This window comes from Chelmon rostratus, chromosome 15 (assembly GCF_017976325.1).
Source record: "Chelmon rostratus isolate fCheRos1 chromosome 15, fCheRos1.pri, whole genome shotgun sequence".
Lineage (NCBI taxonomy): Eukaryota > Metazoa > Chordata > Actinopteri > Chaetodontiformes > Chaetodontidae > Chelmon > Chelmon rostratus.
In genome coordinates this window covers 6,431,155-6,457,557 of record NC_055672.1, presented here as the reverse complement: position 1 = coordinate 6,457,557, position 26,403 = coordinate 6,431,155, and the positions used below count along the sequence as shown (strand labels likewise).

Sequence of the window (26,403 nt, the reverse complement as noted above, 5' to 3'; positions counted from 1 at the left end):
TTACATCTGAAATCAATGCTTATCTCTTTCTGTGGCACAGTCGCCTCTAAGAAGGCCTTGTCACATTAGTCATGTGTGAACCATGTGTCATCCTCCTCTCACAAAACTGTCAAAAAGCCAAATCTTTAGAAAGTTTTTGACTAAATCAAGAGAATAAAAGTATTTTATAAAGTTTGCACTGTTGATTGCGCAAGTTTATCAGCTGTCTGGGGCAGATTCGTGTTGAAAATTGGCAAAAAGACAACACACAGCGTGTGCAGGAGGTTAAGAGGAGTTGGAATAATGTTATGAACAATGCTCTCTTCGCTTCAAGGCTGCTGTGCTCTACATATTTGTGCTCATGCGGACTTCATTCTAAACTTGAGAGCTGACAAATCGTCTCGGTGCCGTCATCAACAGCAGAGGAAAAATACAAACTGAGAGAGTCAGACATGCTGTTGCACTGATTCAGGCCTGCACTGCATGACGAACACCGTGACACGGCTGACTTTGATCTCCCCAGCTGCAGCAGGAGAAACACGTACATGTATGTCAGCCCGTCGCACGTGGCGTCTCTCCGTGCTGGAGAAAACTGGGTGCCGTTACCGGCTTTTATTTTCCTTGCATCACCGGCAGACTCTGCGGTTTGAGGTAGAAGAGGAAGTGGACATGTTTTTTTTGTTTTGTGCAAAGGAAGTGCAGTTGCTCATCAGATTTTTTGAATCTGTTGTTATTTTTGCTAAATGAACAATTCAAGGCTAGTTTCCAAGACCAGGCGTAATCAGAGCGAGGAAGACCACTCTCAGGAGTTTTTTTGGCTGTTTGTTGCGCAAGAGTGTGTGTGTGTGTGTGTGTGTGTGTCTAAGGCGCTATGAATGATGGCAGGAAGAGAGAGGTGTGAAGCAGTCAGCTGGAAGTAAGTCAGACAGTCTGGTAGGTGGTTGTGAATATTCAGTATGCTTCATCAGGATGGACAAACTGGAGTCATTGGGCGTGTGTGTGAATGATGAATGGCTGTATGAGTAATGACTGTCGTGTTATGAGGTCAGAGCTGCCGCTGAATATCTAGGGCTACTGTGTGTGTGTGTATGTGTGTGTGTGTGTGTGTGTGTGTGTGTGTGTGTGTGTGTGTGTGTGTGTGTGTGTGTGTGTTCTACTCTATGCATCTTTTATGTTATGGAGGCAGTTTCCATGCTTACACAGGGCTTTCTGTCTAATGACACAGACACGTGTACATGCGCAGCACACACAAACATTCATACACCCGCACAAGTGGGTGATTGTTTTCTGGATTCAACGAGGAATTTTTCAATTTAACATTTTATCCGTGCCGGGAATCGACACCTTATTCCTCCCACATTCCACAGAGGAACGGAAACCACTGTGTGTGTGTGTGTCTGAAGCTATCAACAGCAGCATCCATCTGGTAACGATTCCTGCGGAAAACAAAGGTCATTATTCATTCATTGATACTTTAAATTTCCGAGATATGTGCATTATATCCTGCAGGAACTTGCAGAGAACAGCTGCGAAACAAAAAGTGCATCTACGTTTTCCCCGCGTTTCACTCCCACCGTGACCGAGCATTACAAGGCAAGCTGTCACAAAATCAGACGCCTGCAGACGAATCAGTCGCTCCTGCGCGGTGAGACGTCGCAAATCAGATGCTCCAAACTGCGGTGAGACGTTAAGTGTTTAAATGCATTTATAGGAATTATGTACCATGACACCAGTAAGTAAAAACACAACACGTGTGTCTTTATCTATTAGTCTGTAGTTGATTTAAAGGAGTAGTTTGACAGTGTGAGAAATATACTTAATCAGGGACATGATGCCTCATATCTGATATATATAAATATGAAGCTACAGGTGGTGAGGGTTAGCTTAGCATGAAGACTGAAAGCAGGGGGAAATGGCATCCCTGGACTTGAAAGAAACCAAGAAAGTAAATAAAACTGCAGTTTTTTACATATTAACCGGATATAAAGTGCTAATTTGTGATTTGTGGCCTGGAAGGAGTTAAATTTTTTAATGAATTACTTCAATGCTGCGAGCACCGTGGAAAAGCATCTGCTAGATAGCGTGAACTGACCCTTAACTAAAGAATAAGCAACACAACTTTCAGGCACAGCGACACGATCGCTTTTATTGTATTGACTTATATAATGTGGACTTTTCAATTGAAATTCCTCACTTTCTTTATTCAAAAAAGACTCCCTGCCGGGGAACTTTACCCAACAACAGAAGTCCTCGAACGTCTCATTTCTACATGTGATTCAGGCTGACGTGTGCAAAGAATTGTATAAATATAATGAATTTCTTCAGAAATTAAAGGGTTATTTGAAGGACACAGGGTTAGTGGGAGAGATGTCTTGAATCGTCCTCTTCTTCATTCGCTCCCTATTTATCATATAAGCCGATCCTTCATTCACTTTTTCACTCTCTCTTCCTCCCTCCTGTCTTCTCTGTCTCGCTTTTCCCTTTTTCCTGGCAGGGCTGAGAGTGGTGTTACCATCTGTCTGTGATGTGTCCTGAATGCAACTGTATGTGTGTGTGTGTGTGTGTGTGTGTGTGTGTTCGAGGCAGGATGGCCAGGCTGAGCTGGGAACGGGGCTCAGATGGAGAAAAAGAGGGAGAGTTTTGAGGGTAGAGGAAGAGCAAAAATCCCGAATCGAGCGAAGAGATGGAGTCGGAAAGACACGGAGGCCGACGTGTGAGCGTGTGTGTGTGTTTATCTTGCAACAGTATGAGCCGCAGCTGTGTGATCTGCTAACCCTTTCAAAGACCTTGTCAGCGCTAGAAGACGACCAGCTGAAAGAAAAGACGCACAATGACACACAGCTGTTTCCAGAGGAACGCTGAGTGTGTGTGTGAGCGTGTGTGTGTGTGCGCTCTATGTCAGAGATGGATAGATTTCTTTTACTTACTTAAATGAAAAGCAAATCCCTGATGCACAGTGTGTGTGTGTTTGTGTGTGCTAACAGCGGCTTATAGCCATTAGTCAGCAGCTCTTAGCAGTGATTTCATTCACCAGCGCTGAATTGAAACACCTACGTCATTCAGTAATCAGTGTGTGAGCTGGCCATGGGGTTCTTTGCGTATCTGCTGTGTGTGTTTGTTTGTGTGTATGTGAGTGTGTGTGTGTGTATTCCCCCAGGAGACGCTGATAAAGTTCGGGTTAGCAGCTCGGTTGAAACCATGATGAGGCCCACGTGCAGGGCCGACACACATCGCCTCAGGGTTTTTGTTTTTTGCTCTGGCCCCATAGCCAATTAGGTGAAGCCATGTTATTTTCCACTTAAGATGAATGGCCTTGGTTGTTGTTTTTATTTTATTCATAGTTATGCTTTTTGGTTTTACTGCTATTATTATGCAAGCAAAGAAACCGTCTCCAGATTTAGCTCTCTGGGTTACTCTCCAAAGAGCGCCAGCACAATTGACCCCAGAAGCCCTCGGAACACATCCTGTTCTTGCCATGTGTTTACATGTTCATATGGAAAGCTAATCTGCTGCATTTACAAAGCTAACAGCAGGTGCAGTTTTTCCTTTTCACCTACCGAACTAAGACCTTATTCATCCAATGTTTCTTTTTTTATTAATCCTGCAAACAGGATATTCGCTATAATCCCTCCTGTATTTTACGCGACTATTGTTGATGATGAAGTGCTTTGAATTAGTCTCTCTCATCTCTGTTTTCCTCTGCCTCTTTCATCTTTATTCTTTTATATTGGCGTGATATGACTTGTACTTTACCAAAGCTGATATGCCTGCCTGTGCAAAGCCAATCCAAGAGGAAAAGACAACATATTAGGAAAGTACCAGTGTTAATCTGTTGTGCACAAATCTATCTTTTCTAACCTTTGTCTTTATCGTTCCATCTCTCTCTTGTTGTTCTGCTTGTGTGCACCTTTTGTTAGAATAAACCCTTTGGATTCCACTCTGACAAGCTCAGTATAGAATGTGTTGTTCCAGGGCACAAATGGCTGTCTGTTTTGTGTCACGTACACCTCTGTTATTAGAACTATATCTGTGCTTTGATCCAAGATCTTATTGAAATTGGGATGGAAACCGCGACCACAGTAAACCTGGTGAAAATGGACTAATTTAATAAAAGCTCTCCTGCAATGCAAAAAGTGTTCAAGCTCCCATCACGTCGAAAAAGTTTTGTCGAAAAAAAATTGCACATCTCACATCTCTTTGTGCAATGTGAAGCTACAGCCAGTTAGCTTAGCCTAGCATAAAGTGGATGCAAGAGGGAACTGCTGGCCTTTTTTAGATTTCAGGTTTTGTGCAGATTAAACATATGAGATATTTAGCCAGCTTTAGAGGTGTTGATAGGCACCTTTTATTACCTGTAAACAGAGCCAGGCTAGCTGTTTCCACCTGCTTCCAGTCTTTATGCTAAGCTAACAGGCTGCTGGCTCCAGCCTCAAGTTGACAGGATCAGAATCAGAATCAGAGCACTTTGTTGAGTCCTGAGGGGGAACTGGGTCAGCTGCAGTTACTCTGAGCAGTAATAAAATTGAATGGTGTAAGAATATGTAAGAAATATGTAAAAATATTTACACTATGCAACTATATAAATCAACCATAAATAGTAAACAATATGCAAATGTCAATATGTAAACGATGTGTAATATGCAACAATAAGTAGCAGCTGTCTATATAGAAATACATCTGTTGTGCAACATTCTATATAAAGTAAATAAAAAATAGTATACTACAATACTACAACCGCTAACACTGTCATAATACTGTAATAAAAAACTAACATTAATAATGATATAAGAATTCTATATAATAGTATATATAGTAACATATAGTGATGTATGTAGTAATAATATGCGCTGAGTTATTGCACAGCCCAGGGGGATATATTAAATAATGTTGCACATGTTGATGACATTGTTATTATAGTTGTGAGGTCATGTCACTGTAGACTTGAGAATGGCATTAATTCAAAAACTCTTGGTGGGAAAGCAAATAGGTGCATTTCCCGGAATGTCAACCTCTTTTCTTAAGAAGCGGGTTTGGTTCGACGTTTCAGCATCAGCAAATGTTAATGTGCATTTTACCGCATTTGCATATGGAGCCGTGTAGAATTTAACCGTTGTATTCTGGCCAACAGTGGCTTCCTTTTTTCTTGCAAACGTGATCCTGTTTGATCGCTTTAAACCAGCACAGGAAAAAACACTTAGCCCGGTCGTTTCTGTTCATGTCAAACACTTCTGTGTTCTTCATGTGATGATAGGCTGTTAATGTGTTTCAGTCATTGTGTGAGTGGGTCTAACTGTTCCTCATTGTCTCTCTCTCTCTCTCTCTCTCTCTCTACTTTCCCAGGTAGGGCAGTTCAGTGAATTTCTCCATGAATGTACGTCACAATGATGATGACAGACCAGATTCCACTGGACTTGGCGCCGCCCCCCCTCCTGAACGGGGAGGTCCCTCTCATGCCTCACATGGTTAACGGTGACGCGGCACAACAGGTAAACACTTGCATGTCTGTCGTGTGTGTCCACTTAGCCTCGCAAATGCTTCTTTCAACATTCCTGTGTTGCCGTACACACTCCGACCAGACGCACGCAAGAACGCACATCAAAGAGCCGGGCAGCCACTTCCCTTTGTTGTCGTTTCGTCACGTGGCTCATGGTTTTGTTGCCACAGGTAATGAACAGCTGTTACAGTACGGCATTTGTCATATAAAACAGGAAGTCGAATAAACACAGACGCTTGCAGCCTCACGCACTTGCATCATTCAGTGCTGGAGACGCTCTGTAGCTGGCTGACTGGCTCCATTGATGGATCCCAGGCCTTAGCTTAAATCACTTTGGAAAAGGATTCAGCTGCTTCTCTGAGACTTGATCTTATCAGAAGCCGCGGAGCCAACTGGATCACCTTCAAAGTACAAAGCCCCACCCGAGCTCTGCGCCGGCGAAAGGAGGCGATGAACGCAATTAAAAGTGTCGCAGTTAATTGACCTGTGTCTAATCCTGTTGTCGCAGATGCACTTTTACACCGTGTGCTTTTGGTAGATGAGAGATGATGAAGATGATGTTTATGTATCATCCGCTGCCTGCTCCCTCATAGCCCAGAGGAAGCTCGTGGGAGGGTTTTGGCTGCGACACATAACAGTTAGGGAGGGTTTTGGCTGTAACACGCAGCAGTTAGGGAGCTCTTTTTATTGTAACACCCTGCAGTTTAAACTCGGTTCCCAGTGTGGAGTCAGGGATCTAGACCGATGATTATATAGATTTGACTCTGCATGCGTGTGTCCATGTTTGTGCGTATTTGTTTGTTTCTCGGCCTGTCTTACACTGTGTGTGTTTCTTCTACCCCTTCAGTGTCTGTGTGGGCACACGATTGTCTGTGTTGAGTCTGAGCGCATACTTCTGTGTTTGTGTTTGTCTGCTCGCCTGTCTATCAGCTTTCCTGTCTGTCTATCTCTGTTTACCTGCCTACACCTGTTTATGTGTGTGTTGATCTGTGTCTGCGTGTTCCTTTGGTGTCAAGCCGAGCAAAGACGTCAGATTCATTGCTAGGCTGCAAAAGTATGTCATTCGACAACATTTACTGTTTAAAGAAATATGATGTGCATTATGGAGAAAGTCTTATAAAGTGCCAACGGCCAGTGGGATTTCTCACTGAGGATGAAAAAGTGAAACGTGTTCCTGTGTTTCTATCCATATACTAACACACAGTGTGTTGAACCCTTAAAAAAAGGTTTATTTGTTAATATTCAAAGAACTTCTGTCATAAAGTGCCACAATGTTGCCAATATTTGGTTCTGTATTCTGCTCTGTTTGGAATATGGAACCCTGTATTGGCTACATAATGAATTGCAACATTGTAGCCAACAGGAGGTTCCATATTCTGTTCCTTTCAGAACCTTCCATTGGCTACATTGTTTGCACTGGCTTATGTGCCCTTGGCTGCATGGAAAAGTTCTTCCTGTGTGCTGTTTCTCTCATGATTTTAAATTCCCGCCCCCGGGAAGGCAGCACCGATCCTCACATAATTGAGTTGAGCGTATTGCTTTATGCTATATTGCCTGCTATATTTTGCTTAATGTTATTTCTGTATTTATGATACCCACACACACTCTCAGTTAATGTCATTTTTTCCAAATTTGAAGTTGTAATTTAAAGAATGACTCAGACGTTGGGCCCCTCCTGTCCATCCCCGTATCACTCAGTCTGTCAAGTTGGTGACGTTTAACTTTGGGCTTTTGGGAAACGGAGCGTGTTAAATCTTTAAAACCGAAACAAATGTTTTTTAAAGATTTACAGTCCCGTTGTGAACAAATGGAATGATTGTATGTCTGGCTTTTCCCCCATTGGCTGATAATTAAATCCAAAACTAAAATACGACTGCAGAGAAACCCACTGAATTACTAACTTGGAATTAGCAGTTTGTACTTCTGGAACAGAACTCGGATGCTCTGGCTTCAGTTTGGCTCGTTATGAACTGTAGCAGCTCTCAACTGCTGCCGGAAAATGTTGACGAAGTAAAAATGATCCACAACTAGAAAAAAAAATTAGTTTCTCAGAAGATGCTTGAATGAATGTTTGTAGCCTTGGAGGAAGCCGACCAGTCAACGTCAGGTTTTTTGAAGATTTTATGGATATGAAACATTCTTTTATCAATGTTTAATTTTATTTAAAATGAATATTTAACATTTTGTGAGAACATCAAACCGTTAGTTGACTGGAACATTACAGCTTCAGTGATTAAACACTCTGTAAAACCAGATAAAATATGCTGCATTACTATTTCACACATTTTACGCACTATGATTTTGGCTCGTGTAGATTTATACGTAACACGTACTGTACATATACGCCCTCACTCCACGCGCTCTCACCCACATGGTCTGCTATGGGGGTTTTCTCAGTCCTTGGGAAACATGGGTCGTCCTGTACTATGCTGGGGTTCCCATAGCAACAGCAGCCGCTGCAGCAGACAGAGCAGGAAGTGTGTGTGTGAGTGTGTGTGTGTGTGTGTCTGAGGGAGAGGAGCAGGTTAGCGCTGAGATGGGCGAGCATGCAGACGCTACAGGAGGAACGCAGGATATGAGGATTTTACGACGGCACACCTGTAGAGCGTAGAGAGGGCTGTGCTTGCGTGTGCATGCATGTGTGCATGAATACTTGTGTGTGTAATGGAGGGTCACCTGTTTCATGTCTACAGCCATGTGTACACCCTCAACAATCTGTATGCGGAGAATATGACGGTAAGGTGCATGCATACTCCCTTCCGGCATATTAAGCAGACACCACAATGTTGCATATTTTGGCTTTGTCTGTGTGTGCTACCTCTCTGTATGTTTAATGGTGAGATGTACATCAGTGTGTGTGTGTAGCATACTGGTTTTAGTGGTTTTCTGCCAGTCAGGGTGGTTAGAACAGAAAGGCTTTTCTCGAATCAGGGTGTGTGACACAGCAGTGTTGTCTCACTTAGCTTACCTAACACCTCATTCATATGTGTGTGAACTCTCTGTGTCCGCCCTGCTCTGGGATCCGATGGTTTTTGTGCGTTATGTCACCTCTGCAAGCCTATTGGCTGCCCGGCAGTCTGTCCGGGTTTGTGATTGTTCAAGATGAATGTGTGTGTGCGTGTGTCCTCGGTTAGTCTGATGCGTGCTGACTAACGCTTTGATTTTTCTGTGTGTGTTTGTACAGGTGATCCTGGTGCAGGTAAACCCGGGGGAGACGTTTACCATCCGGGCAGAGGACGGCTCACTGCAGTGCATCCAGGGTCAGTCCCATCGTATATTATTATGTGATCTTGTTAGCATGTGGCCTGGTGTCACTTTGAGACCAAGTTTTTCCCATCATTTAATTACATGCCTGCTGCACATGCTTACGTGATGTTTGAGGGCTGGAAATGCAATTTAATGAGTTCACAAGCTTAACATAAATAAAATAAGATCTTAACATAGGGAGCCCACACAGGGAAAATCATGCTAGGTGAAAGCATGGATTCTTTAAACTGTATTTCTAATTTAGCAAAGTGATGCATTCAAGTGCAATTGGAAAAATTATCACTACTTGAAGGCAAGCCAGACAAATTTTCCAAAGCTTTATTTGAATGCAAGAAGCTACCTATACTGTTAATGAGATCCATCATCATCACTCAGGGAAGTTGAGAAGTTGAGGATGTGGCTCTCAAACTTTCCAGCAGCGCATGAATGCATCATATCCATTCCTTCAACTGCGTCACCATACAGCAGTAGTTTTACGTCTCTACGCCAACGTTTGCAAAGTAATGCTTGAAAATAATAATCAGCAGTGACGTTAAGAGTATTCGCTTGACATTGGCGCTTCCTGATTGTAGTCTTTCAGGAGCGCAGTCAATAATGCAGCAGTAAGGGGTGAGGAAAGGGAAGTGAGGGGGAAATGCTTGCATCTAAGCGTGTTATCTTCACATTAAAAAACACCACTTGAAAGCACAGCCACTGACAGAGGGTGCAGCTATGGTCTCACTCTCTGGCTGCATCTGATATCGCTACATGAAAAGACTTGAAATGTAAGCCACTTAGGGGCTATTTAGGACGGAAGGAGGTGGCAGTAACGCCGGAATTCCCCGACTCGCGTCTCACTTTGATGATGTCAGCAGAGTAAGCTGTTACTCTGAAACTTTGAAAGGGCGCCTTTGTTTTCTTCCCAATCTCCTCTGTCTCTCGCTTCTTCCCTCACTCCGTCTTTGCCCTCTGTGTGAAGGTTTTCTTTGAGCGAGAGCCGCTTTGGCTCAGACGCTCACTGCCCCCCTGAAAAAAAAACAAAAAAACACCACCACCCCATACTCTATGTTGTAACTAATTACAGCCCGCCTCCTTCTCTGTGCCCGCTGTGTAATTCAATTTTTCCCTGAAATCAGAGGGATGGACCCAGGCAGACCTTAGAGGCACAGATAATGCCAGATTGCATCCGTCCAGCCCGTCGTGCACTGCTTCTAAGATGTGCAGATACGCTCGACAAAGACGTTTCCAGATATGGATCAGCGGCTCGTGAAAAGATGGATACAAGAAAAAAAATGGTTTGCCGCAAACAGCGAGCAGATGAACGGGACGCCGGACACTTGTCGTGTTGACGTAGTTGGGGTCTGCCGGTTGTCTCTTCATTTGTGTGGGTGCATTTGTGCACTTGCATGCAAAATTCCGCATCGAAGGCACAGCGTGTATCCGTGTGTGCCTTTTACTACGCTCGACGACAGTTAATTGGGCGGGTGGCTGAGGGCTTGGGGTCATGTTTGAATGCACATATTATTAATGTGGAGGGCCACACACACACACACACACACACACACAAACTCTTTCTCCTTCTGTCTCTGTCTCTCTCTGGAGGAGGTCACTGGGTTTAATGAGAGGTGGAGTGTGGCAGTGTGTTTCGAAGGCGAACTGAGCCGCTCTTTAGACAAGTGACTCGGTGTGATTACTGAGACCTCAGAGCTCCGGGTTTGTGCGTGCATGTGTACTTGTGTGTTTGCACTTCGCCGTGCTCATGTGCGAGTGTGTGTGGCAGAACGCGAGATTACAGAGACCTCGGGGCACAGCCAGGAACCAGCTTTTATATAAAGTAACCTCTGTTTAGCTGCTGCGCTGCGGTGCACGCATGCAAACATGCATGCACGTACACACACAGACACAGATGCTCTGCCAAGGCGCAACCAGCCTGGAGACGTCGACGCAGCAGCCAAAAGAGATTCTTTCATACGAATCTTCAGCCTTCCTTCTCTCTCTCTCCCCCTCCTTCACTCCGCTCAGCTTCTTTTCCTCCCACCTCTTTCCTTCTTTTCCACTCCTCCTCGCTTGTCTGCCTCTACCTTAGAGCAAACCTGGAGCAGCAAAGAGACGATTGTGTTTGTTGGAGTGATGTTAAGCGCTGCTCATTAGCCACATGCTACTGGCTGAATTGTGCTCTTTTATTTGGACTGAAAGTTTGCTTCGAGTGCTATTATGCTCAGCAAATTCCATAACCTCAGGGCGCATTAAAATCCTGTTTGAGCTCCACTGTGCACAGTCAGATAATTCACGTTTGCTCTGAAATGTAGAAAAGTTATTTTCAGTCGTCAGTTATCTCAGTGATGGGCTTCACCTGCCGTCTCTTATTTGCTTTGAGTCTGTCGTTGTGTTATTTTGCTTCTAAGACTTTGTCTGTGCTTCTTTTTGCCACTTTTGTTGCAGTGAATCTGAATCTAAAATCCTTTCCTCCATCAGCCTGTTAATCAGCATGCAGTGTGTGTGTGTGTGTGTGTGTGTGTGTGTCTGCGTGTCTCCATCTCCTGTTTAAACAGACTGACCTCTCAGTGCTCCGGGGGTCAGCTTCCACTGACCCCCACCAGCTCTCCCAGTCTATCTCTCACCATCTCACCGTGTTGCTCTCATGTACACACTCTTCTCCCTCCTTTCCCCTCCCCCGCTCCCTTTCTCTCCCCCTCCCCCCACTAAGACCATTCCCCTGAGCTTTCCCACACTCACATCAAAGGACAAGACTCTAGAGGGTGTGTTAGAGCACCCTGCTATGGAATGCGAGTGTGTTAATACGTGTGTGTGTGTGTGTGTGTGTGTGTGTGTGTGTGTGTGTGTGTGTGTGTGCGTGCGCGTGTGTGTGTGTTTTACAAGGCTGTGTTGGTTTACTGTGTTGTTTGCTCTTTGTTGGACTTTTATGAGGGATGATGAGGCGAGGGGGTGAAGAACAGGAAGCTGTGCCCTGCCAGGGAGGATGTGACATCACGAGGCAGGGGTCAGCAGTTGATTGGTTAGATTTTTGCAGTATGATGCTCCTGTGTCCTCAATGGATGTCCTCGTCAACATCTCAGTAAAGTTATGTGAGAGATGGTTAACCTATGGTTAACCTATGCTGCATTTGCCCTGAAACTAATTATTTTGCTGCCAAAATAGTTTATTGTGCATGCGGATAATTAACCAGCTTCTCAGTGACTTTATGATAAAGAGTGTATCTGCTGGAGTGGAGGGTTTCCACTGTAAGAGGCTAATGCAGCAGCTGGGATCAGTGGCAAAACGTCCACTTTCCTTCGACATTTGCTGCTATCTCATGTTTGTGGAATAGAAAACTGTTTGTACACTGCAGGGATGTCTTGGCTTTGAACCCTTCGAACTCTTCTGAGTGGAGCTAGCATGTTTTGCTGTATGTGTGTGTATGTGTGTCCAACACCAGAGGAGATAAATGTTAGGGACCCATTCCTGTGCAAACGCTCAGGCCTTAGCTCTGGAGGTAATCATGGCTATAGTACAGAATGCTAGCTGGCATGGGTTATGCACAAGGGGCTCTGTGCAGAGTGTACCTGATATAATTTGCAGCTTCTCTAATAAGAAACTTGAAGTGAAGAAACTGTGACAAGTGGATCACACATAAACTGTCCTTATTATTAATCAGGTGCAAGCCTGGAAGGGATCGTGTGTGACTATTGTTTAATGTCATTGTTGCCTGCTGGCTCCTCACTCCTCCCAACTAGTCGATAGGAGCCACGAGTGATGAGCAACTGCTTCAGTTTGGACATTGTGTCCAAGATTTGTCTCCACATAGCCTGTCTACTCTGCTTAGGCCTCGATAATGTAACTCATGTTGTCTGTCCTTCATTAAGCGTAGAGCTCTCATGCATGCAGGCCGGACACAGAGCCTGCTCAGACACACTCCTCAAGCTCTTTTGGTTGTGTTGTTTTGTTGTTTGGACATTAGAGAGAACTTTGCTTTAGTCAAACTTTTTGTTTTTCCTTTTCATAAGGATTTAATGGGAGCACGGCACTGCAAGGTAATAGTACATCTCACAGGATTTATCTTCAAAATAAGAACAATTAAATAAATTGTTTACAAATTAGTAACAATCAAAGCAAATGGATAACTGACTTCAATCAAAGTGAAAACAAAGACAAAATAGCTCTGCTATTTTCTCATGAGTAATTAATCAGTATTAAACTGACTCGATTACAGCAACAGTGGTGTGAATGCATGCATGATTCTGATGATGAAGCCCATTCTCACTGCTCCATTACTGCCATGGTGTGATGGAAAATGTAGTCCTATTCTCTGCTGCAGTTCGGTTAGTCCAGGCTGCTTCCCTGACAAACAATGGTTATGGTGGACAGTGCCAGGGTGACCTCACTGACGTGGTCTCTGCACCAGCTGTGTGCACATGTTTCTTTGTATGTGTGTCATCTGGACGGAGCAGAGTGTGAATCATGCCCAGGTCTGTTTTGTATTTTAGCAGCAGATGTGCGTTGTTTGTTTGCTCTCCCTCATTATGACCCTCTCTCTCCCTCTGTGGGCGCATCCTAATTCTGTTTCTTTTAATATTTCCACACTGCTGAGATCGATCAGACCCGCCGTCAGTAAGGACGTTCCACTTACCTTACTTCTTAGACGGAGGATTCACAAGAGCACCGCAGGCGGAAGTCTTTTATCTGACAGATACTCGCTATTGAAAATGTGTTTGTAATTGGACGCTGCATTCAAAGCACATTGCCACAACACTGCAGTTTTGTCAAATTACTGATGCGGGTAGACAAATATTGTCGGTTGTATTACATCTTTTTAGATTGTATTTTCTTGTTCGCCAAGCAGCTGAAGTTGGACGTGTGGACCAAATGTAGGTCGAATTCTTTTTGCGAAGTGCAGTATTCTTGCTGTTGTCATAGTAATTGACTACTGGCATCATTTCCACACTGTGACAGTGCAGCAGTCAATCACTGGGTGTCAGCCAGAAGTGACTCGAGTTGCAACGCTGGCTGTTTCCATTTTCTACAAGATGGCAAGGCCACTAAATTCTTTGCACACATTGTGAGGCATTATCATAATCTGGGGTTATTAAATAAAGAGCTTGTAAGTGAAAACAAATTGATAATTGCAGATGCAAATCATGCACATTTCGTCTCTGATCACTAACTGACGTCAGTTCGGACGATTTGCGTTTCCTTGATTCCCACCTCATCGTGTTTCTCCCCCCGTCCTTTGACGTGGGAGGAATGAGGTGAAATGAAATGAAGTGAAATGAAGAGAAGATGTGTTTTGCTTCCCTCCCAAGCACTTCTGTCCGTTCTCTCAACCTCATTCAGCCTGCATGTCCCTTTATTTCCCTCTCACTCCGTCTGTCTCAGTTTCTCCCTGCCTCGGTGCTCGTCTCAGTCGGATGGACGACGCTGATGCTCCTGCTGCAGGTTTAGCCGCATCGCTACACAAGCACGCCGAGGTGCTTCTTGTATGGCCTTTTGCCGGAGCGTGCACTCCTGCACTCGGGGGCTCTTTTGATGTAAATGGAAATAGCCGGTTGAGAGAAGTATGGTGGAAAGTCTCGCAGCCTGTGTTTACACCGAGCCAGATGTCTCTAAACAAGCTGGGGGAGAAGACACAAATACGCTTTTCTCAGAAGGGCTTAATGTAGAGGACTGTTTGGGAGTTTTGGAAACCTTTCAAAACTGCCTTAAATTCCAACTCACACCTGCACGGGACAGTGTGACTGAAAATTACTGTCAAAGTGGAAGATGGTTGTCATCTAAAAGGATTGAAAGCACATGTGCTGGAATTAACATATTTTAGGTTTTTATGTGTTGTGATCACAGCTTTTTTTAAAAGGAAGCCTCGTACTCTTCGTCCCAAGCGTGCTGCAAAAAGTGCACTGATATGTGTCATTCTGTTTGTGTATCTTTGTGTGTTTTAAATGGGTGTGAACAGACAAATGAATGAGTGTGTTGTTATTGTTATGCCACTTGCTTTTAGACCCAGGCATAATGAATCACATAACCGATTTAATGTGAATTGCATATTTATGCAGTGCTTTAAATGGTCAGTGTTTGTGTCTAAGTGGCCCTTCTAGACACGATTGAGTTCACCCTGATGTTATATTCTGACTGGTTTATCTCGACGCTGCCCTATGAAAAAGAACCTACTGCGTATCCAAAGCGACAAGAGAAAAACAGGCCTGTTTTTAGCTTTGTGACAATGCTTTTTTTCCAATATTCTAATGTTTTATTTAGCATGAGCCAATAAAGGAATAATTAGCCAAATTAACCACATTTGGAGATGTCAGTGAAAACACTGACAACATCATCTTCATTGCATTTAATGCTTATTTGAAAGCTACCTATACAGTATATTTAGAGAAGTGCACAAACGATATCCAATGCAGGGTATCACAGCATTTATAGCTACTGCAAATTTGCTATCTGCATCCCCAGTACCTGCAGCAAGCCAGCCATCATGTTTAAATGTCCCAGTGCCGTCATGCTGTCTGTCAGACACAGCTAGCAGGCGTTCACGCTCGGACAGTGAAGTGTCCGTCGCGTGTTTTGACGAGCTTTAACACCACTGCACATTTTATTTTCTCCCCTCTGCTGAGTCTGTATTTGTGGAATATGCTTTGCTGGAAAAAAGGGTAATGGGATGGTTGGAGGGACGCATGGCGGAGCGGAATCGTGTAATTTGACAAATCCTCTGTGTGTGTATTGTGCATTTGCGTGCATGCATCTGAATGCATTTGTATGCATGAAGTTTTGGCTTGACAGCCAGCCAGACCTTTTTGCAGAGGATTTTCCGACAAGTTTTATGCCCTCGGGCCAACTGTAAAACCAGTTCTGGCGTTGCGTTTAGTCCGAGTGTGTGTGTCTTAATTTTGTGTTATGTCCTGTTGGATTTGGGAAACTGGTCACCATGGGAACGGCCTCTCACTCCAGGTGGTGTGTAATGGAATGTGGTCCCTCTGGGCAGTTTTTGTGTGCGTGTGTGTGTGTGTGTGTGTGTGTGTGTGTGTGTGTGTGTGTGTGTGTGTGTGTGTGTGTGTCATACCTGTGTTTTTCTTGTTCCAGTGTTTTCCACTCAAATGTACTTTGTAAGAAACAAAAGGACAGAGAGGATTGGTGTGGTTCATTTGGCACAGTGTAGTTAAGAGCTTGACTTTGGTGTGTGTGTGTGTGTGTGTGTGTGTGTGTGTGAGGCAGAGAGAGAGTTGATTGTTGTTGCATGCCCTGCCCAGTGCTCACTTATAAACTCAATGCCCTCACACAGTAGGGCATGAGGAGGCAGAAGGAGGAAGGGAGGGAGGAGGAAACGGACTGGAAATAAAACGATAGAATGAAGGAAGGTAAATAAAAGTGGGAGAGAAAGAAAGAAAGAGGAGGGATAGAGTGAGAGTGCGAGAATCAGACGCTGCATGTCTGGTCGTGTCTGCTGCCATGCATTCCGGGCGAGGCCACTTCCTCTATGCGATGACCCCAGCCACCCCTGCACCGCTGACTTGGTCTGGCCCGCCAGCTCCAGGGAAGGCTGTTGGGACTGGCCCACTAAGGGCAACAACGGGGGGAAGGAGGGGTTTGGGGAAGGGTGGAGAGAGAAAAGAGTGGGCAAAACTTTGCAGAATACTGTGTCTGTCTTCGCATGTAAGACTGTGTGTGTGTGTGTGTGTGTGTGTGTGTGTGTGTGTGTGTGTGTGTGTGTGTGTGTGTGAACAGCAGCTGTGAAGAGGAGAGTGCTTGCAGAATTTTCCAGAGAGAGAAAGAAAAGAGAGCTTTTCCAGGGATGAAATTCTTGGCTCCCTTGAAGCTCAGGGTACAGCTGGAGCACTTCTCCCTCCCTCCGCCCTCATTCCCTCCTCCTTTCCCTCTCTTTCCGACCTCCTTCACTTCCTCCCTTGCTTCCCTGTCTCTCCTTCTCTCTGCGTTTCTGTCTTGTAGTATTTTTTTTTCTTTACCCTCAGAAGTTTTGCTGATTTGCATGCTGTTTTTTTTTTCTTCTAAATTAAACTGGAGGGTCATTTAAAAATGCTGAATCTTCTCCACATGTTGCTTGTGCCGCTTTTCTAACTAGATTCAGTTTGGCTGCATGAAAACCTTCTCGATCACATCGGGCTGTTGTTGATGCAAGTGCTGATGGGATCCAGAAAAGACAAGTAGGATTTAAAAAGCACCTCCTGCACAGCTGCATAGAATACACATGTGCTTGTTTACATCATGTGTGTTTAGATTTCACAGGGAAGCCCCTCTTTTTTTTCCTTTTGCTCTGGTCCGATTGGCCGGGGGAAGTGTGTGTCGGCCAGTGGGAGGGCCCAACCGTGGAGGTCGAGGAATGATCGGAGGGACTGGTAGAGAAAAAAGTCTGATAGTGAAGATAGTTTGAGATACCACTTCCTTCCTTGTCTGATCACCCAACAGCCATAGGACATGCACACGCACTTTCATGCACACACACTCATATAAACACACACACACAAACGCTGGAATTCAGAGTTGGGGAGTGGGGGGAAAGTCCCTGCTAATCTAGGACTTCCAGTCCTTGCCTTTGCCTTTCTTTCCACTGACATTCACACGACTTCTCCTCCTCTCTCCTCCCTTCCTCTCTTTCGCCCTACACACACTTTCTCAGCTCTTTGTGGTGGACACAAACTCAGCGCTGTTCAGACTGTGACTCATATGCAAGGAATGCCCCACATTAACATGTGGAGAGATAGAGGGAGGAAGGCGAGGGGGGGGCGGGAGAGGAGCACAGCTGGGTACAAATGTAGCAGGTTGTGCACAGAGGGGAAAAAATGAGTAAAAATATGTGAAATTGTTGCTGCTCCGATAGTGTTGCTGTTCTGATAGCGGGTCAAAGTTTGAGAATTTGTTGCGTCTTGAGGATTAAATGGAGTGAGAGGAACAAGGAAGACTATTACACTCCGAGTCTGTTTACACACCAACAGCTGTTGCACTTCTTTGCTCGCTCTCTCTTTCTCTCTCTCTCTCTCCTTCTAGACATGTAGAGTTGATTAGCGAATGGATACAATGAGTCATCAGTGTCTGGATGGTGTATATTTTGCGTGTGCACATGCATGCTTGCACATGTATGTCAGGAGTCTCCGAGTGATAAGTGATAAGTGGCTCTGTGCAGTGTGTATTGCACGGTTACTGATCCCAAAACAATTATATCTGCAAGCCCAAGAATAGCCTCATGGGATAATACTGGAAGAGAGCTAGGGTGTGTGTGTGCTTGTGTGTGTGTGTGTGTGTGTGTGTGTGTGTGTGTGTGTTGTCTGAATTTATAAATGCCTCTGTGTGTGTGTGTGTGTTTCTGTTTTGGTGTATGTTGTTTGTGCCAAGGTGACCGTGATTTCTGTTAGTGTAAAATATTTAAATGTCAGTGTGTTCCACAAATCAGGTGTGTGTGTGTGTGTGTGTGTCTGTGTGTGTGTGTGTGTGTGTGTGTGTCCATGTCATCTTGACATCTTAAACAGTTTATGCACATATGCTCAGGTGTTAATCTGGGCACTTGTCTGCGGTTTTGAAATTTGTTTGTCTTGGTTTATGTGAGCCACGTACATCTGTGTGTGTGTGTGTGTGTGCGTGCTTGTGTGTGCGTGCATGTGTTAAGATCTTGAGAACAAAGCGTGGCTGGGCTCAGTGTCCCTCCAGACGTTACGTTGCACTCCTCTGGAGCAGACCCAGCAGCAGAAGTAGGTCGGCCGACAGCGCTGCTCCTTTGGGTGGGGGAGAACCGCAGAAAGATCTGGGCTGGGTGGAGGTCTGGGCTGGCACCCAGGCTACAGGCGGAACGCTAGACAGATCTAGCCTTGCACACTCAGGGACAGTTTACACAGCGATCAGGAGACAGGATAAGATATTAACATCTTATTCTAAGAAATGTCTTGAAATAAGCTGAGGAGGTTTTTATTCTTAAATAAGATGTCGAAATGTAGGAATGCGGTCAATTAGAGGAAAAAAATGATTTGTAGCATCCAGTTTCACTCTTTAGAAGATAGTCGCTCACTCTGGATGTTAGCTGAAGATTTTTTTCCTGTCATTTTATAACCCGGGTGTTGTCTGTCCAACTAATGATGATCCTAATGTGTTAAGTTTTTTTTCCATTAAATGGGGCAGCAGTTTGGAATTAAATCATTTTCAAAAATTCCAAAAAAGAAAGAAGACGAGTGTTTGATTCATAATAACTCGCACATGTTTCTCGCCGCTCTGGGGCGTTAAACACTGCGGCTGCCGTCTTGGACAGTTTTCCCTTGTAAATCAAACACTCACTTCAGCTGATTGGGACTAACCTGGACACGTAAAGGTCACGCAGAATAACCTTCAAGTCATAAATAAAGTTTAAAAGATGCCAAAAATTTCTCAAAAGTCTTTCGGAGCAGCTGGAGAGCGGCGCAGACCTGGAGGGATTGGCGGCTCCGTGTTTGAGGAAACATTTTTGACTTGGAATATAAATCAAGCACCACACAAGTACTTGAAATACTTGAAAATTTTGATTTGTGAAGTGTTTATTCCAAAATTATGTCAGCCAACGTAAAAAAAAAAAACACACCTGTTGTTTGGAAAGGATTGAAAGCACATAACAATGTTACTGGAAACATAACTCTTCAGCTGTGAAAATGTCACTTGTGTTGACTGTGTGTCAAGGCAGGATTTTTGCATTTTCACGGCATGAACCGATGCTGAATCACACAAGAAATGCATCTTAACAATCAAATAATGTAAGCTCGACAGACGACTTCTGTGGCATTTTATGGATGGAGACAGTAGAGAGGCTGAAGAAGCAGAAGAAGGTTGCAACTGAATTCAATCCCCTCGCCAGCCAGGGATGAAGATCACTACTACTGCTGCTACCTCTGGGCACACAACCAGGGATGGAACTGAAGACTTTAGTGCACAGGTCTGGCACTTCTGTTTGGCAGCAAACCGCTCTACCATCAGGCACCCAGACAACATTCAGCTGCACAGGCGAGAGTGGAAAGTTCTTTCAAAAGGCTTAATGGTTTTGCCTTTTCATAATGTGGTACGGAAGAGAGCATGCCTTATTTGATATATGAGCCCCTGCCAGCAAAGCGAGCAAAATACTGGTTTTACAAGCCTCACGGTGATTGTTTCTTCTTCTGCTCTTAAATATGCCGATGAAGGCGTCACGGCGCTAGTAGTTCCATCAGCTGGCCGAACTGAAAATGCTTTTCAGTGTCCTCTCACTACGCTGTTATGCAACTTTGCAGCTCGGAGGCTAAAAGTCGAGGGGCTCGCTCGTCCCCAGGAGTGCACTCACACATACCTGCACTAATACGCGCACACACATTATGGATATACACTAAGAGCCGGGGTTCGAACGTAGCGACTTTCCAGCTTATGATTTACATTCCACAGCAAATCTGCAGCCCGCTCAAATTACAGACTGTCCCGCGGAACAGAGTCAGGGTCAGAAGTGTGGGTGTGCGTCTCTTCAGGCACGTATCAGCTGTGTGCGCATGTGCGCTTGTTTCTGTGTCGCCTTGCAGAGCGCTGGGTGTCATTACTGAGGGCATGGCGGCGCAGGAAGCCCCGGCTTCCTCCTCCATCACTGCGCCTCACCCTGCCCACCGCAAAGATGTCAGTTGGACTTGACTCACCGGAGATTCGCCAAAGTTCCCCCTCGTGTGTGTTTTTGTGTGCGCGTGTATGAGCACAGCGTCACTTGTTTCACACCAGTCCAGGATGTCTATACACAGCACACTGTGCTATTTTAAAAGTTGTCTCCCACATTTCCTGCAACAGCGAGCTCTCTCTCTTCCTTCTCTGTTTCTTTTTTTATCCTCTCTCCTTCCACTCTTTTTCACTACACTTCCCATCATGCTTCACAGCCTCTCTCTCTCTCTCTCTTCCTCTGACTCCTTTTCTCTCCAGAGCCTCTAGTAGTTAAATCAGTTGACTAAAAGATCTATGGGGATTTGTTAGATATGACAATAGGCCATGCTCTACAGTGTCTGTGTGTCATTGTGTGTGTGTGTGTGTGCTTGTGTGTGTGTGTGCGTGTGTGTGTGTGTGTGTGTGTATTGGACCGGCAGTAGAGGAAGCTGTCGTGGGAGTGTCTTGCTCTTGGAGCTCCGAGGACAGATAACATTACCCCGCTGATGCTTACATAACTTCCAGGCAACGCCACGTCACAACTGACCCAGACACACGCGCAAACACACGCCCACACACACACACACACACACACACACACACACACACACACACACACACACAGGAATACAAATACCCATCTAGATCGGACAGCTGCCTCCATGGGGCTCTGATAGGGTATACAGATTGTGTGTGCGTGTGTGTGTGTGTGTGTGTGTGCTGTATTTTATAGAGTAAGTGAACACATTAAAGCCTATCTATTTAGCAATGCTATATTTTTTTTTTGTCTGTGCGCTTTTGGGAAATCCATCAGAGTCGAGCTGTTTTGTATGTATCTGCGCTCACAAACACACACACACACACACTTTCCCAAGAGGGCCCGCGTTTCCTTTCAATATGGTGACCACATGTGCAGGGCCGAGGTGAAGGGAAAGAGAGAAAGTGTTTCCCCTCTTTCTTAAAGCCGAGCGCTGCTTCAGCTTGACGGACAGAACGCGAGCGTGTACACACAGTTGCTGTTCAGTCATGCTGCTCACTGTCAGCACTGTTGATCAATCGATGAATATGAGTGTGTTTCGGCAGCGTGCTTGAGTTAGTGCGTTATTATGGGTGTAAATAACTGGGCGCGCTTGAGACCAGGGCTCTCTCGGCGTTTGAGTGTGTGTGTGGTGTGCTTTGGGGGCCCAGTCGCAGCTGTCTGTGACAGCTGTATTAAGGAAACATCTGATGAAATATTGCATCATCTCCTCTGTCTGTGTGTGCATGTGAATGTATATACAGGCAGCTGCACAAAATCAGGTTGTGTTTCTCCCTTTTTTTTTTGTTTTTGGAAATGAGTCAGTATAGAGGAGTTGAGCACGTGAGATGCTAGTCTGGGAATATGTGTGTGTGTGTGAGTGTGTGTGTGTGTGTGTGTGTGGTAAAGTATAAGACAGGATGTTTACCATGGGCATGTGTGTATATTTCTTGTGTAAATCATTGGCGACAAAAGTTTAACTTTCTGTGGTGACTCTTGAATATTGTGTGTGAGTGTGTGTTTGGTTAGCACGAAGATCTTTTTTCCCATTCAACACCTGTCTGTCTCCTTAACCCCAACCCTTTAAAATCCTTCTTGAATTTAAATAAGTCAAATGTGCAAGGCGCAATACAGTTCAACACAAATCCATAGATACCTGCAGTGCTGAGCAGCAAAGTGAAGGGATCAGTATGTTCTTATTAAACGTCCAGCATGTGCCAGGGGAGAGACAGACAGCCCTCCTCCTCGCCCTCCTCTCTCCTCTTCCCCTTCTGTGTCATTGTTGTGCCTTGCCTATATTTGTTACGGTAGTTTGTCATCATTCCTGTGGTCCCCTCGGTTGCTTTGGACAGTGGCTCTCAAATGTGTGCACACGTCACTGACCCCCAAATGAACGCACATCTGGCCACAGACCTCGCATTCATTTCGGTGAGCCTGGCACCGGGAATGTGAAGTCATGGATGTGGTAATGAGCAACAGTAGTGTGCTGAAGTTCAGCAGATAGCAGCGGCGAGGTGCTTTAGAGTGAGTTGAAGGTGGTATGTGTTGCATTCTATCACAGCATTAAGTCTGTTAGCATAAACATGGAAAACATTGCTATACATACATACATTGCTAAAAAAAAAGCAGGAAATCTGCAGGACAGTTGCTCCTCTTGCACAAACTGAGCTGAAATTGATAATTATCAATTGATATATGTATTCACTGCTAGCTCTGGGAGCAAGATGTTGGAATCAGTATCACTATTTTTCTGATATCTGACTTGAAAAATCACAATGAATGATCTAGTTGACGTTTGGTGCAGCAAACTGTGCTTTTACTCTGAAAGAACGTGGCTCGGAGTCATTAATTTAGCAGGAGAATCTTGTCAAAGTTCATATCCTTTTTTAAATTTATTTCTTCTGCTAATGAGCTTGACTATGGTCTCGTTTATCTTTGGCAAGTTCAAGTTCTTTATCTGGCAGCTATAAGTCATCGATTTCAACAAAGAGTGTACTGAAAATGAGCCTGATGGCCCCCAGATGCCTCTCTGGGGGCCAGATTACACATGCTAATGCCCTTCAGTTGCTTAGGTACTACAGTGATTTCATCCCACATGCAGGATATGACCTAATAAGCGACCTCTGACCTGAACTCTCCGGCAGTCGGAAGCGGAAGAAAGCGACGGATGGAAGATGAGAAGGCGGGAGAGCAAAGGGGAGCGGGGTTTGTTAGCTGTGTTGTCTGGGATTCCAGCAGGATCAGGCAGAGGAAGTCGTGACTCTATTTGTGGTGCTTAAAGGGCGAAGCTGGAGGCAAGACCAGAGAGTGACGTTACCGCAGTGTGGATCACGGACCACACCGACTGTGATGTGCACGTGCACACACACTGAGACAATAACGGCCACTTGAATACACACGTTCAACTGTGTGTTTATCCTGAGCGTTTCTAAATGGCAAACAGTCGAATACTATATGACTTACAGCAGTGTGTGTGTGTGTGTGTGTGTGTGTGTGTGTGTGTGAGTGAACAGTAGCAGGACAAAGACTGTCTTGTATTTTGGGGAGAGGCTGGGGGGCAGTTGGGCCTGTTGGGTCCAGTGCTGGGGGCCAGGGATGGGAATGCTCACTCTGTGTGCTTGTGTGTGTGCGTGTGTGTGTGTGTGTGTGTGTGTGTGTGTGAGCAGAGGAATGCTGCTGTTTGCTGAGTGAAGAGCACAGAGGCAGCAGAGACTGTCCAAACACACGTCTGTTTGTCAAGTGTGTGTGTGTGTGTGTGTGTGTGTGTGTGTGTGTGTGTGTGTGTCCGAGAGAGGGCAACTGGGACAGACTGTGTATGCGGGACAGTGTGAGCAACAGGGAAAGTGTGTTATGAGCAGTGATGGAAAGAGGTTTAGAAGGGCTACGTGTGTGTGTGTGTGTGTGTGTGTGTGTGTGTGTGTGTGTGTGTGTGTTTTCTCCCCGTGCTATGACCTTCTACAATCAATGAGGACTTTCATATCCCCTCCTAGTCTCCATGGTTGGGGAGCAGACAGGACTGAGTCTGTCTGTTCATACCTGTGACCTACTCACACACAGACACACACACACACACACACACACACACACACACGCTAGCCCACACTGCATACCTTGCTCTGGTCGTGTGTGTGTGTGTGTGTGTGTGTTTACTGTACTGTTACATGTTTGTTTGGCCAAACAGGTCAAGAGAGTGGGTGAGAGATGGAAGGAGGGGGATGATATAGGGAGGGCGACAGAGGGAGGAGAGAAAAAGGGGGGGGGTGAGCGTGACTGATTGAATTAAGAAAGGATGAAGTAAGAAAGGGAGGAAAGGATGGAGTGAGTGACACACAATGAAAGGAGGGAGCGAAGGATGTGAGTAATGGGTGAAGGGAGGGAAAAAAGAGGGAGGATCATGCTGGAGGAATTCCTGAAAATGTGGATGGAAGGACGGAGGAAGAGGGGAAAGGGAGAGGAAAGAGGATGGAAAGAAAAGCGGGAGTAGCTAAAAAAGTGAGACACAAGAATGTAAGGCTGTCAAAAGTATTGATACTCTAATGCTTTTCCAATATGTGTTAAAAATGATGCAATCAGATTATGAACCCAAGGCTGCACAGATGAAACAAAGGCTAGAATATCAGCCATTACTGTTGACATTCTTACAGTGTGCTGGTTTGCTTTCATAATGTGGGTGAAATGCCCCTTTAAAAAGGCCAGGTTTCCGAATTTTTAACTGACATGTGACAGGTGTTTACATGCACCGAATCCATCAGTGTGTTTGTAGGTAGTGAGAGCCTCTGTGTGTGTGTGTGCAGTGTGATTTATTCCAAGGCCTGGTCTGCCTCCAGCTGTCCCAACGGGGGGGTTCCCAATGACTTTCCCAGCCGCAGACCTCCACGCGAGAGACAGAGGAAGAGAGAGACTTTTTTTTTTGTTGGGGGGGGTATGGATAGTGGAAAAGTCAACATCATTTTCAATCTGCTAATTCTATTAAGTTTTCTTGCGTCTCCTTGAGAGCAGTGGGGTGTTTTGTCCGCCGGGTGCCCTCTATGTGCTGCGCTTCCGTCCGTCACGGCGCAGACGTCGCCGGCTCGGAGAGCTTTTTGCCAGAAATGAGAGGGAAAGACTGGCTTACATTCTCATTTATCTTTGTGTACTTTTTGAGGTCATGCGAGCGGAGCTGAAGGAAACAAAATGTTCCAATTCAAGCAAACGGTCGAGCAGGACGCTCGTGAGGATCCAGCAGGGCACAAAACACCGTCTTCTCTTAAAGTTTTTAATCCCAAAAGAAGTCAACGGCTGACTTGCGCATAGTAAACTTTACTCTGATAAACCTTTATAATAAAACCCTTGACTTGAACCTCTGATGTAAACATGCAGATGGATTCTCTGGAATAAAGGGTGTTTTACGCTGGCCTGCCCCTCAGTGTGTGTGGCTGTGTTTGTCCCTGCGTGTCTACTGTTGATTGATGGATGTAAATGAGAATTTACTTTAGCATGAGCTGCCTGCATAAATAAATCATTCTCCTCCTCCCTTGCAGGTCCTGCTGAGGTTCCCATGATGTCCCCAAATGGGTCAATCCCCCCCATCCACGTACCCCCAGGATACATCTCACAGGTTGGTTTTTCTTCTGTCTGCATGGTTTTTTTTATGGCTCATCATCTGTTTGTGTGGGAGAGTTTCAGTCACAATAACAGTCTGACACAGAAGGAGACCAACACAGTGTGCAACTGCATTTAATTAGCCAGTGGTTTCTTTCCTAAAAAAAAAAGAAAAGAAAAGGATTCTTATGCCATCATGTGATCTAATATTGACTCTGAGAATCATATTTTTCTCAGTAACAAGTAAGTTACAAAGTATAAAAACTTGCCATAATTTAACATGTTTCCAAGGCAAATACATTCAGTATTTCTTAATTAGGTGTCGGCGCACTGGTGCCATTTGAGCAGCCCGTCTTGTGCTTTGTTTCAACACACTCGTGCTTGTTTCTGGAAAATTCCTCAACCAGGGATAATGAAATCAAAATTATTCATTTGCATCCAAAAATGGTTGCATTGCGAGTGTGGTTGTGCAGCATTAGAGATCTGAAAATCCGGCATTTGCGAGTCGCAGATTTCTACCAAAGGCTGCCTGATAGACTCCCAACTTTTTAACTTGCGCAGTGTTTGTCTTTGAGCTATCAGCTACGGGTGAAGCGGTCATCATTAAGGAATGGCAAGCATTAATACGATGGAAGTCAGGCTATTCGTGGAGAGGTCGTGCACATTAAACCACACCGAAAGCATGCACCAGGCATTACGCCCATCCTGGCTGTTGCAGAAAGAGTAGCAACCAAGGCAGCCTCCTCCACCAGCAGAGCACCGAGCAGGAATGTGCTGAATTTTGGATGTCAGGGCGCAATTGTTTTTCTGACTCTCTCATATGTGTTTGTGCGAGAGAGAGCGTGTCCTCACAAGAACAGAGCGATGAGAAAAAGTTTTTGTCTGTGGGCTTTTAAGAATACAGTCCTTAAAGTTTGACCTTATGCGCCAGGTTTGAGTTTGGTTTGCCGTGTGAGTCGTATGGAGGGGT

The 26,403-nt window shown here is 45.0% G+C and overlaps 1 protein-coding gene across 1 annotated transcript in view; it reads left to right on the top strand.

Moving 5' to 3' along the window:
- Nucleotides 1-26,403, top strand: part of fndc3ba (fibronectin type III domain containing 3Ba) — a 93,606-nt gene that overhangs the window by 19,223 nt on the left and 47,980 nt on the right. Inside the window, exons 2-4 of the mRNA XM_041953590.1 lie at nucleotides 5,320-5,465; nucleotides 8,658-8,733; nucleotides 25,373-25,449. Of these exons, the coding sequence (XP_041809524.1) occupies nucleotides 5,349-5,465; nucleotides 8,658-8,733; nucleotides 25,373-25,449 (270 nt within the window). The 5' untranslated portion in view covers nucleotides 5,320-5,348. The remainder of the gene's footprint in view (nucleotides 1-5,319; nucleotides 5,466-8,657; nucleotides 8,734-25,372; nucleotides 25,450-26,403) is intronic.